The sequence below is a fragment of the Orbicella faveolata genome, unplaced genomic scaffold (genome assembly GCF_042242905.1).
Source record: "Orbicella faveolata isolate gen_17 unplaced genomic scaffold, um_ofav_v1 contig_1, whole genome shotgun sequence".
NCBI classification, from domain to species: Eukaryota; Metazoa; Cnidaria; class Anthozoa; order Scleractinia; family Merulinidae; genus Orbicella; species Orbicella faveolata.
The window spans coordinates 8,702,501-8,715,000 of NW_028301536.1; the positions used below are offsets into that span (position 1 = coordinate 8,702,501).

General features: G+C 37.0%; 2 protein-coding genes and 1 pseudogene across 4 annotated transcripts in view; 1 reads left to right on the plus strand and 2 right to left on the minus strand.

Moving 5' to 3' along the window:
• LOC149117939 (uncharacterized) overlaps positions 1–1,523 on the plus strand; it is a 1,937-nt pseudogene extending 414 nt beyond the window's left edge.
• Positions 1,524–2,555: 1,032 nt separating this feature from the next.
• LOC149117940 (uncharacterized) lies at positions 2,556–3,459 on the minus strand. The gene has a single exon (XM_089282225.1). The coding sequence runs from the start codon at positions 3,424–3,426 to the stop codon at positions 2,932–2,934; it is 495 nt and encodes a 164-aa protein (XP_089138351.1). The 5' UTR covers positions 3,427–3,459; the 3' UTR covers positions 2,556–2,931.
• Positions 3,460–6,470: 3,011 nt separating this feature from the next.
• The window catches only part of LOC110059410 (protein crossbronx homolog), a 95,936-nt gene continuing 89,906 nt past the window's right edge, over positions 6,471–12,500 (minus strand). Inside the window, exons 8-10 of one of the 3 annotated variants that reach the window (XM_089287994.1) lie at positions 10,051–10,130; positions 8,014–8,071; positions 6,471–7,459 (exon numbers count right to left, since the gene is read on the minus strand). In XM_089287994.1, coding sequence (XP_089144120.1) covers positions 7,434–7,459; positions 8,014–8,071; positions 10,051–10,130 — 164 coding nt within the window. In that variant the 3' untranslated portion in view covers positions 6,471–7,433. The other 2 variants (XM_089287999.1, XM_089287997.1) reach the window with 2 other exon arrangements.

Sequence of the window (12,500 nt, forward strand, 5' to 3'; positions counted from 1 at the left end):
TTGATCATTCTTGATTTCTTACTCTAAAAAAAGGGATGAGCGTCTTTGAAGCAGAAAGGCTTCTTAAAGCATACAGACAAGGAAACAATTTCCCTGTGAATGAGCCAGTGACTGGTACGGATACAAGTTCATCTGAGCTACAAATACGGAGAGACAAGGCGCTTGGTTGGATTCTAAACCCACGAACACCAATGAACCACTTCTACAACCAAGTGTATGAGTCCTTTTTTGTTGAAACTGTCTCCTTTTTGGCTGTATCCACAAAAAGTTTTCGGAAGAGTCCCACAAGGAGAGAACCACACATTAAAGCCCCGTGATTTCAGCATTATAACAATGAACTTACATCAAATGGAACAAGTAGAAAACTTTGTACAAGAAATTGAAGACAAAGTGAAGAGTGATCTACAGTCCTCAATTCTTGCAAACGGAAAAATTAAAGCTGGCCGAAGAACGTCATACAAGTTTGACGAGGACGTAATTTCTGAGCTGTGCCAGTTAAAAACCAAGCTGGTTTCCACAAGATCAAAGTTATCTGACCTTGGAAGGAGAGCCTCGAATCTCTTTCAGGTAGATTTTGGAGCCTTCAAGAGAAAATCGCGATCAAAAAAACAGCAACAAACACCGTGCGGCAAAACGTAAGGCTATGCGTACCTCTCAGAGGACGTCAGAAGTTATGAAAAAGATCGCCCCTGGATTAGACGAGGACTCTCGCTCTGAAAAAAGTCATATAGCAAAAGAGCTTGTTTTCAAATTGAACAAAAGAGAGAAGAAATGGTTGGCGTTATTGGTATGCCAACATGATACAGCTCGGCTTAGCAGTGATGCAAGGGACTACCTCTCGAGCCTACTAGGCAAAAATGGAGGCAATGCTGCAACCAGTACCAGTAGTTACCACGGCCACGACAATGAAGATGATGATGATCTGAATTATGATGATGATGATGATGATGATGATGGTGACGACGACGGATACGATGATGACGATGACTGCAGTGTTTTTGAAGCGGCCAGCCGAATCAGTCCAGTGCAGAAGAATACTTCAGATGACCATTATGGCCCATACTGGGATAATTTCCCAACTTGCACATCATACCTGGATCATGTGTCAGACTAACTGTCAGAAGTTTTCTATATTACTTTAATTCTCGAAGAAAATATTGTTTCTGTTCAAAACGTAGAGCATATTATTAGGCATCATTAGTTATAAGCAATGTGTGGTGCACGTGCGCAAGTCAGAAATGGAACTTTTGCAGCTTTTAGCTACTACTGATCATGACATCTTCTCATGTGTTGTATTTTTAAATTTGTACAAACTTCGTACAACAAATGAATCATGTAAGAACCGACAGAAAGTGTTTCATTGAACAGTTATGCCTTTAATAAAGACATTTTGTATTCATAATACATGTACTTTTATTATAGCCCCGTATTTCACTTTTCATGCTGCAACCAGTGACAAATTAAAATCCACGGGGCAGAGTGACCTAGATCAAGAGAACTCTGAGTTCAAAGACTTGTGGTAAATACTTATAATCTCAAAAAATCGTAGCCCTCCCCTCACTGAGATTTTTTTTAAAACGACTCTCCCCAAAGTGGAGCTCAAAAAGTAGTGACCCTCCCCCTCCAGTAAATAATGACCGGTCTCTAAAATAACAAGTTTTGCTAGATTCCCGCCGACAAACCACGTAGCGAAATAAACAAATTCTTAACCTAAACAGTGCTTCGATAAAAGACATATTTGCTACGAAGGCAGAAATTATACTTAAGAAGTAAAACAACGACAGAAAACAACAATTGAACTGTCTCTGTTTATGATGAGAAGCTTTATTTTTGTTAAAATGCTCAATTGCTCAAACAACACTTACATGCAGTGTAGTAACGCTCGTTCTCCGGTCATCTCAGCGAAGTGAACGGACGAGTGGTCAGTACAAAACTTGCTCTGATATTCTCTTCTGTGCTCGGAGTAGAACCAGTGGGAGCCGTTTAATCTTTCTAACTTTTACGCTAGTTCGGGCAATCTTGCTGCATGCGGCTACAAGCCGTAAATAACTGTAGCTCCTTTCAAATTCAACTCGGAATTTCGCATTTTCATCCGCAGGCTTGGAGCTCCGCGTTTCGTAATTTCCACTGGAAAAGTGCACGTTTTGATGGTCCACAATATGGCCGGATTCCTCTGAACTATGAACCTTTACCTGCCTTTAGATCCATAATTATAAATTAACTTAAAAGCGAACCTTGAAGGCATCGTTCTTCTCTCAAAAGCCACTCAAACTACTTGAAACTGAAAGCTTAGCTGAAGTTCAGGTTGTGATTGACAGCTGTCACTTCTTTAGCCAATCAAATTACTTGAACAATTCTAACAAGGATTGTGATTGGCTTATTTCAGCGTGCTTTATCAGAGAACAGAGCATGGCTGATGCCACTTTTGCTCGTTTGGAAAATAAAGTTTGGTCACAGGCAGCCCTAGCTCTCTAAGAGTTCATATGGGATTTTCTACAAGATATCCATGGAGGTAGTTAAAAGTGAAAATTCTGAATCAAAATGGCCTACCTTATTCCATACGTGTGTTGTTTGCTCCTGGTGTGGTTATTTTACCGATTTAACTTGATTTAAGCGACTTTTTTTGAATTGCGGTTTTCCCTTCATAAAGAGGACTTCACAGCAGGAGCAAACAACACTTACTTACTTACTTGCTTACTTATGCCTAGTGCCCCTCCTGGGGCATAGGCCACCAACAAGAGTTCTCCAGCTATCTCTGTCCTGGGCTTTCCTTTCTAGCTGACTCCAGGTCAGCCCCAATCTCTTGATGTCTACTTCCAAGTCTCGTCTCCACGAGTTCCTAGGCCGTCCCCTTTTCCTCTTTCCCTGGGGATTCCAAAACAGGGCTTGTCTTGTGATGCTGGCAGAAGGCTTTCGAAGAGTGTGGCCTATCTATCTCCAACGTCTCATCATGATCTCAGCATATGCAGGTCTCTGGTTGGTTCTTTGCCATAGGTCTTCGTTGTTGATGGTGATTGGCCAACGTATCCGCAAGATTCTTCGTAGACATGAGTTGATAAAAGTCTGCACCTTCTTTGTAGTTGCCACTGTTGTTCTCCAGGTCTCTGAGCCATATAATAGAACAGGTTTGACGTTGCTGTTAAAGATCCTGATCTTAGTCTGAAGAGTCAGATCTTTGGAACTCCAGACGTTCTTTAACTGCAGAAAAACTGCTCTTGCTTTGCCAATTCTGGCTTTAACGTCAGCCTCTGTGCCCCCCTGGATGTCAACTACATTGCCCAGATAGGTAAAGGAATTCACCTCTTCCAACAAGTCGTCCTCGTGTCCTGAATACAGCAGCAGCTCCCCTGAATTCAACTTCTTTCGGCCAGATTGAGTCCATCGTGTCTCACTGATTCCAAGCAGTGCTAGGTTGTAGGCCCTCATCTCTGCTGCAACTTGGAAAGTCTTTCCTGTTGCATACATAGCAAACAACACACGTATGGAATAAGGTACGCCATTTTTATCGAGAATTTTCACATTTAACTACCTCCATGGATATCTTGTAGAAAATCCCATATGAACCCTTGTAATTTCGATGCCATATCGTGTTGCTCGTATGGTTCATAGAGAGAGCTTGGGCGGCCTGTCCTCTACCGCTTCCTGCGTGCTTTACAACAGAACAGAGCAAAGTCGAGGCTTCTTTATTTGTTAAATAGTACTGTATAGACATGACAGCTGTAATGACTGCATCTTTTGCATATTTAACAAATGGTAAACGTATTGAGTTATGGATGCACGCGGGAGGTTGCTAAGCACGAAGAGCTTATTGAGTGCTTTGCAAACCTCCCAAGTGCATCCATAACTCAATAGTGCACGCTATGGCGTTTACCATTTGTTTTATAACATAACATTGAGACATCTTCGGACAACTGTGAAGACAGTCTCGCATTTCTGGCAGAAGAAAGTCGGCCATTACTTTGGAAACAATGTCTGTCAAAAGATTTGCTTTGTAGACATTAGCACACACGTCAGCAGCGTACACCCATGGGCAAATAGTAGACGCTAAATTAACCAATCGGAGCGCGCGCTTTGCTTTAGTTATGTTATAATAGTGCTTATATTATGAGTAATTGTATGAGAACCGTAAACTCAGTGGAGCGGCGTCGACAAAATCTGGATCGGACCGGGCCGGACCGGATCACGGATCGGATCACGGACCGGATCACGGACCGGATCACGAATCGGATCACGGACCGGATCACGGATCGGATCACGCATCGGATCACACATCGGATCACCGAAAAAAAAAAACAAAGTTTTAAAGAGAAAAAATTCTTCAAAAACCAAATCGTTTATAAGATAATAAATAAAAAATAAAAGTGGAAGACTAAAATATGTTAAATGAAAATAAGAATCCTGAATTTGACGCAATGACATGTTAATTACAGAGAATGACAAGAGGTCATTTAAAAAGCCACATAACCGCTTAATTTACGACGAAATTAAATTGTAATTAACAGGTAGATGAACGTTAGTTGGCTCGAAGCTTGCGTGAACCTCCCATTCTCGTTTTTAAAATTGTTGTTCGTATCAGTAGCTAATTCTCGGCTACATTTTCGTGTCAGATGTGAGCATTACAGTTGGCGTTACAGTTAATGAGAAAACTTACGTACGAAAACTTATGGACATGGCTTGCTTCAAAGGAGCTACGTCACGATTTGCGCGCCTTGAAAAAACTAGTCTAGTTTTTCAAGTTCGTCATTTGCAGTCCTCGTTAATCTTTGCCATCCTTAACGGTCCTCATTTCGTTTGGATTTGTTCTTCCCTCTTAAGTGTTTTTTATCCTAGAATACGATCATTTTAAGGTTTTATTCTATTTAAAGGCAAACTCTTTACGACCCTAAAAATGACTCTAAAAATCGTGACATAACTCCTAAAATGTTATTTATTCTCGGGTTGCGTTATCGTTCACACTATCGATGTTATTCCTATAAACAGTTATATTTCCTTGAAATACAAATGGTTTGTTTCGTTTTATTCCAGTGCGAAATATCGTATTCCAAACTCACATCTTGTTAAAGTATAGACTTGTCTCAAAAACGGAAATAGTTTGAAATCATCAGGTGTTTAATTTTTTTTAGTGTTTTTAGTTTTTGTGGTTCGATTCATACGTTCGTCCTATTATCACCATGCTGACTCGTTTTATGACAGTTTACCATTGATGCAAGTGAATATACGAAATATCATTTATCTGAACTGCCGAGAAAGATACGAAGACATGATTGATCATCGCAATTATACACACAACTTTAAGCGCCACTATGATGAAATTCTCGATATCCATTTCTTTACATTTTCGTACACATGAGGTTTTTCCTAGATATCTTGCCAAATTTCAATTTTCTACGAACATCAAAACTCGTGGTTTTTGGACCTTAATTTCCGAGAATTTACGGCCGCCATTAATTTTCCTTGTTCCAAGTCTTGGTTGAAAATTTGAGAAAATGACGTCATTTTCTCAAAAATACCGCACGGGTTAAAATTATCATAACAATTAATGTAAAAAATTGCACGAATATATGAGCCAAAGTTTTTGTTGCTCTTTATGCGAATTGCTGTACTAGTTATTATAATTTCAACCCGTGTGGTATTTTTGAGAAAATGACTTCCTTTTCTCAAATTCTCAACCAAGACTTGGGACAAGGAAAATTAATGGCGGCCGTAAATTCTCGGAAACAAAGGTCCAAACGACATGAGTTCTAATGTTCGTAATAGATTGAAATTTGGCAAGAAATCTAGGAAAGACCTATTGTGTGCGAAAATGTAAAAAAATGGGTATGGAGAATTTGATCATAGTGGCACTTTAAGCAGTCGTGAAATTAAAGCCTGAAAAAAAATTCAGGCCTGAACAGGACTCGAACCCATGACCTCTGCGATACCGGTGCAGTGCTCTACCAACTGAGCTATCAAGCCAACTGGGAGTTAGTCACATTGTGAGTTCGTAATATACCCGTACATGGTGAAGAGTGCAAGTGAATATACGAAATATCATATAGTTGAACTGCGGAGAAAGATATGAAGACATGATTGATCATCGCAATCAAAACCCAACAGCCTGAAAAAGATTCATCTGTGAATAGCACCCAGTTGGCTTGATGTTATAAAAGAATAAAGGAATATCACACCTGAATTAAGTAAAACGTTCTGCTCACAGTAGTCACTCTAGTGTAATTTGCTCAACAAGATTTTGAATTTTGAATTTTTTTCCTTGATCCGATCCGTGATCCGGTCTGTGATCCGGTCCGTGATCCGATCCGTGATCCGATCCGTGATCCGGTCCGATCCAGGTTTTGTCAACGCCGCTCAGCGGAGTCTTTTTGTTGTAATATGTGCTAAGTTGCAAGATTCAGAATGAAAGTTTTGTCCTTCAGATTCAAGCAGTCCAGTGTAATACCCTTTGATGACATTAAAAAAAAAATGAGACAAGCAACACATCCAATCCTTTAATTTCTCATTCCTCTCTTTAAACAAACAATCACTATAGTACACATTACATGTGATGACTCTTTACACGTGGTGAACATGACTTTCCTGGGATACTTCAGCTAATAACAATTCAATCAATAAAATTCATGTTAAATAATTTTGTTATAAATACATGTAAATGTTTTGTGAGTGGAAAGTTTATAACAAACATAATATGTTTGTTATAAACTTTCTGCCCACAAAACATACACATAAACATATCTGAACTAAAAATGGAACTATTAAATACATGTAGCTGTAGGAATATGACAAGCTCTGTCAGAACCCTATAATCATTATAAACTACAAAATAATTTCATGGTAATAATATTACTAAGTAACTACACGTACTTATTTACCAAGACTGAGTTCTTTACGGGAAAATCTCAAACTGAGACGTTGCCGTATTGACCGAGCGACACCAAGGGCAATATGGCAAAGTGGAGGTTTGAGATTTTCGCGTAAAGACCAAAACATTTGAGGTTAATAAGTTGTTTATTATCTGGCTTTTGCTTTGTTTTTGCAGGCCCGCAGACGTTACACGAGAACAATGACCTAGAATTAGCCGATCAATTATATCCGCTACAAACACAAGCCATATAATAAAGTTACTTAACAATAAAGGACATCATAGAAAATAATATAAATTCTGCAACTGTATATAAAAGATATTATACTATATAATTCATATATAATAGAAGTACAGCTAAATTCCAGTTGAAGGTAAAAATGTCTCAGTAGTAATTGTCTTGAACAATCAGAAATTCTAAAAGATATTTGAATTAGAACATAGTTTAGGTAAAAGGTTTATATGCAGTGTAACCTATAAGTTACATTTGAAACTTAATTTGCAGTTAACAAGAAATTGACTAGAGGTTTATAGAAATTCAATGGCATCTACATTTTTCTATAGGAGTCAGAGTGATTCACTGTGATCCAAGTAAGGATGTTCCTGTTAATTCAAAATGAAAAGTAGAAAGTGTTTTACTTTGTGTTTAAATACAATAAACACTCCACAAGGAATTGAGTAGGTAGTTACAAATGGTAAAAAACCGCTCAAATTTAATTTATAAAAGACAACCTAACACGTTAGCTGTCACTTACATGAAAAATGCTCTGTTCTCAGAATAATTTGCAACAATAATCAGGGTGCCCAGTTCCTACTTTTTTCCTATTTTTTGACCAGGTTCCTATTTTCTCCTATTTTTTAAATAAAACCTATTTTTCCTATTTTTGTTTGGCTGATTAAGTAGCATGTGTTTCTAAAATTGAAAATGGATTTATAGCCTCAGGTGTTTCAGTTGTAGATTTACCAGAAAGCAATAATAATTATTATTAGTGTCATGACTTTGATGTTCTAAATGAACAAATTAAAAATAATGGGGACAGTAACTATTTCTTTGTTCTCTGTATCTTTCTGTAATTTTTCTGTAATTCTGTAAAGTAATTTTTATTGCATAGTTTAGACATACTGTTTCCATATTTTTCACTGAATTTCTACTGCACCTAGTATATCTAGTTGATCTAAATGTAGTTCATCTGACTGTGTTGAAGACGACATATTCTGTATAAACCAAACAAAATATATTAAGTATCCATACATGTCCTTACACTGAACTCTTGCTCACTTACGTGTAGATATGATCAAATTTGAAACTCAGATGCTCATGTCACGAAGTCGATGTTCATCAAAGAAAAGAAAGGCAAATGAATGGTAAACTTTGGTTGATAAGACATTCTAAAGGTGAACTGTCATTTTAAAGTCAAATTAAGTGTAAACTTGTTTTATGTCAAGTTAAGAGTGAACTGTTGTTTTTAAACTTCACTAAGGATTTGTTGCGTTTGCTATTGTCTGCTGGTTTTATGTTAACATTTTGAAAAGACAGCGTAGTTTCTGAACAAGGTTGAGCTGGAGTAGCTCAGTTGTCAGGGAATTTGAATCGATGAATCGAGTGTACAAAATCACCAGTCTTGTTCTAAGAAAATATATTCAAATTGAAGACTTTCGTGCAAAAAGGGTGTATATAGCATTTTGGGCCGATTTTTATTTTTTGCAGGATTGAGCTAATATTTGGCAGACTGACTTGTTTTGACATAAAAAGCATCATTGCATAATTGTTTTTGCTGATTTGCACTTCGTTTTCGAAAAATAACATATGTGAAAATACTCAGTTTTCCGACTGGCATCTTTTGGAGTGAATCCTTCGAAGGTGGATTTTGACACAGCACAAACTTAAACGCTTACTTTTAGCAGCTTCAACAGCACAGTTTTTTTGTTAAATAGATGTTTTGGTTTTTGAAAGAAGAGAAATAGACCAGGAAAAAAAACCGACCGACCTTGTATCAAACCGGTGTCACGACAAAACAAACTCGAATCCAGCCCGTTCAGCGCCTAATAATATTCATGAAAAATTACTTGATTCTGATTGGCTGAGAGCAGTGGAGTTCAAGTGTAACACCAGTGCAAAAGGTCTTACACCGGTGCAAAAAGTGTAACACCAGTGCAAATTACACATCGCAATTCTGAGTTATGATTGGCTGAAAGACAAAAGGAAATTTTCTAAGCCAATAATATCACATAAAATGATGAAAATTTTGTGCAGAAACTTTGAAAAATTTTTTCTCAAATGAGAAAAAATGACTTCAAGAAAGATCTTCCAGCACTTCCTTCGCGCAAATTTTTTCATGTTTATATTATTAATTAGTACTCATACGGTTTTTCTCATTCAATTCGCAATTAATTTGTACTTGTGAGTTTTTCAAAAAGCTGAAATTGCACTCGCTGAAGTAGCTCATGTAATTTCAGCTTTTTGAAAAACTCATTCATGCAAATTAATTCCAAATTGAATGAGAAAAACCGTATGATTACCTCTACTTATTCGCTTGCGCTAATGAAGCAACAAAAAGAGAACAGTGTAATTTTAGGAATAATAAAACTAGTGGCAAATACCACGCTTCGGTGACTTCATCGTTTAGCAAAACAAAAGGTTTCTTTTGTTTTTTGCTCAACAAAAGATCTCCAAAAGATTAATATACATGTAACCCCTGGAAAACTGAGTTTTTTGCATACGTTATTTCTCGAAAATGAAGCGCAAATCAACAAAACAATTATGCAACAATGCTTTTCATGTCAAAACAAGCCTGTCTGCCAAAAAGTAGCTCGATCCTGCAAAAAATAAAAATCGGCCCAAAATGCTACAGTGTATGTATGCCCTTTTTGCACGAAAGCCTTCATTTGATTGCCAACTTACTCTTCAGCTTTTTCTCTTTATGTAAACTTATGTTAATTAATCAGATGTTGTTATCACAATGAGAGTTAAGAAGAATAAAAACTTTTAGATTGTCATACATGCATGTACATTTGTATCACTGTTGATGAATTAAAGCAGTGGATTGGAATAGCTGATGGGGTGTTGGGAGGCTGTATTTATCACAGTAGTATTGATTCTCCTATTTTGTTTTCCAATTTTTCAGAACAACAATGCTGCTGGACACCCTGTATTAATACATACACTGTATTTTACACAATTAACTTCACCTTACCCCAGCTAACATCATTCTCTTCCCTTCTCTGAAAGCCCATTCGCTAAGATTCTTCTGACGGAGCACATTTCCATCGTCATCTGTTGAAAAAGTGAATTATTGCTCATTGCGAGAGTAATTTACATCTAAATTGATACATTTCTTTGAGATGTAAAAATAAGGACCTGCTTGATAATTACAGAAACTTGAGTGACCAGTCAATTTCTCACTAATCTGAGCAGCATGTGAGACTGTTTAACAATAGTCATCTTTAAATAAAAATAATCATGTAACAGTATGATAACACTGGCATACTATAACAGAGGAAGTCACTTTCAAATACTGACAGCTCCGTGAATAGTAAATTACAAGAATGACAATGCTTGGCTGCACTTGAATCTGAGATACAATTAATGTGTTTCAGAGTTTGTTCAGGCAGTGGATCTCAGTTATTATACCACTCCAGGCAGATAAAATAAGCAAGAACTACTTAACAACTAGATTTCATGTTACCGTACATCTGTTCAGTAATAGAACACAGATGACGTCAAAATGCGGTAAGAACAAAAAAGTGGCACAAGAGGCGATAGCCGAGTGTGTCACTGATGTTCTTATCACATTATCACGTCTTCTGTGACCTGTTACTGATGTACAGCAACATGAAACTTATTTGTTTCATATAATAAAGAAACAAACTACCACAGAAAAATAGAGTAGTGGTAGTCAGGAGCTAACATTGTAAGATAATGGTTTGACACTGACTTTTTCTTTTTCGTGTTTCAAAACATCAAAAAATAGTCAGTGTCAAACCATTATCTTACAATACTACCGAAAAAGCCTTTTTATTTCAAAATATTTCAACACATAAACTCAAAAGTTGGCCCATTGCCCACTTTGACAAACACGAAAATAGTAATTTGATGAAATCTATTGTCTCCATCTCATTGGTTGCTATGCATAGCAAAGAACTAGTTTGATCAGGGGAATCACGGCACTGTCAAACTTGAATCAAGAGTTGCTTCTTGTGGAATGAAAACTTACAGCAAAAACAGAATTGGACAGCAAAATCCCCAAATCTTACACAAAAATATAAATAAATGCTAGAAATTTCAGGTCAGTTTTTGTCATCAGAGCACCCCTGTGAGCAGAAAAATCTGGAAGTTGTTTTGAGTATTGGAGGAGTTGAAAAATACACTCGGAAAACTTGCAGTTGCATTGGAAAACTTGTGGTAAGCATTGGAGGCCATTTGAGTTAAGTTTTGAATGAAAGGAGCATTGGTGACCTTAAAATTGTGTCTTCTGTGGTTGGTGATTCTCAAATCAATTTGATATAGTTTGCAAGACGCTTTCTAGCTACGATACAGTTGGCCATAAGTTGTTCTGAGCTATACTTTGTTCACTGCTGTGCCCTGAAATAAACTGGAACATTCGCATCGGAAAGCAAGGTTACACATGTATGTGTTTCTTTTAACTGATTTAAAGATGTGGTGTTGTGATGTTTCATTCCTGACATCAATCTGTGCCAACAATTATTTTGAGACTGAACTAGTGAGACAATCTCAGATAGTGCAGAGTGTAATGTATAGCTCTGATGCAGTACTCATAACACAGTTTGTATATAACCCCTGCCATTCACTCCTGGTTTGTATTGAACTTGCTAGTCAGCTAAGGATTTTGATGAGACTTAATTTTAGCAGTGTGTATGTTTGATGTGTGTATTTTCATTCACAGTCCAAGAATAACTTACAATTAATTACCTTTCCTCAAGACAGCTTTAGAATTTTACTGTAGTGTTTTATGTTGATTTTCACTCATTTTAAATTAAATAATACATGTAAGTAGTGAAAGTCACAATTTTACTTTTCACGCAAAGGTATGTAATGTAAACTCTTGTTTTCTCAAAAACGCACAGAAGATGTCCTTGTATTCTTTTCAAAGCTGGAGATAAATGGAAGAAAGTTGAATGTCGGATGAAGAAATGAAAGAGGAACGATTTGCTCTATTTAACACAGAAATTTTCCTTTGACCGATAAACAAGAACTAATATAATTATCAAATTGTCACGGAACAGCACAGTCTGTTGCCACCTTTGGTGTTAACAATAAAACCACTTAAATTCAAAATATACACACTGATATTGATAAATACAACTGAGGTGCATTTCAACAAGAAGTACTGAAAGTAAACAGCACTACTTGACCAAGATTATCTCCTTCATCAGTGAATGAGTCCCCTCAAAGACTGATAAAATTTTTGCTTCCAGTAGGTGCCACAGAGTCTGCAGTGATATTTGAGCAGTTTCCTGGGTTTCTTTGTACAATTTGACAAGTTTTAATGCCACTTACTCGGGAAAGTTTTGGTTGCGGGTATGAACATTTTGGTCTGTTTGATAGAGACAAAGGATGAAATAAATGCACTAGTGTAGTTTGGAAACATCAGATGACATTTCTTGAACCAAGTTAGGCGTAATT

Excerpts from the sequence above, each read along its gene's own strand:
- LOC149117940 (XM_089282225.1), bottom strand. The coding sequence starts at position 3,426 with ATGAGGGCCTACAACCTAGCACTGCTTGGAATCAGTGAGACACGATGG.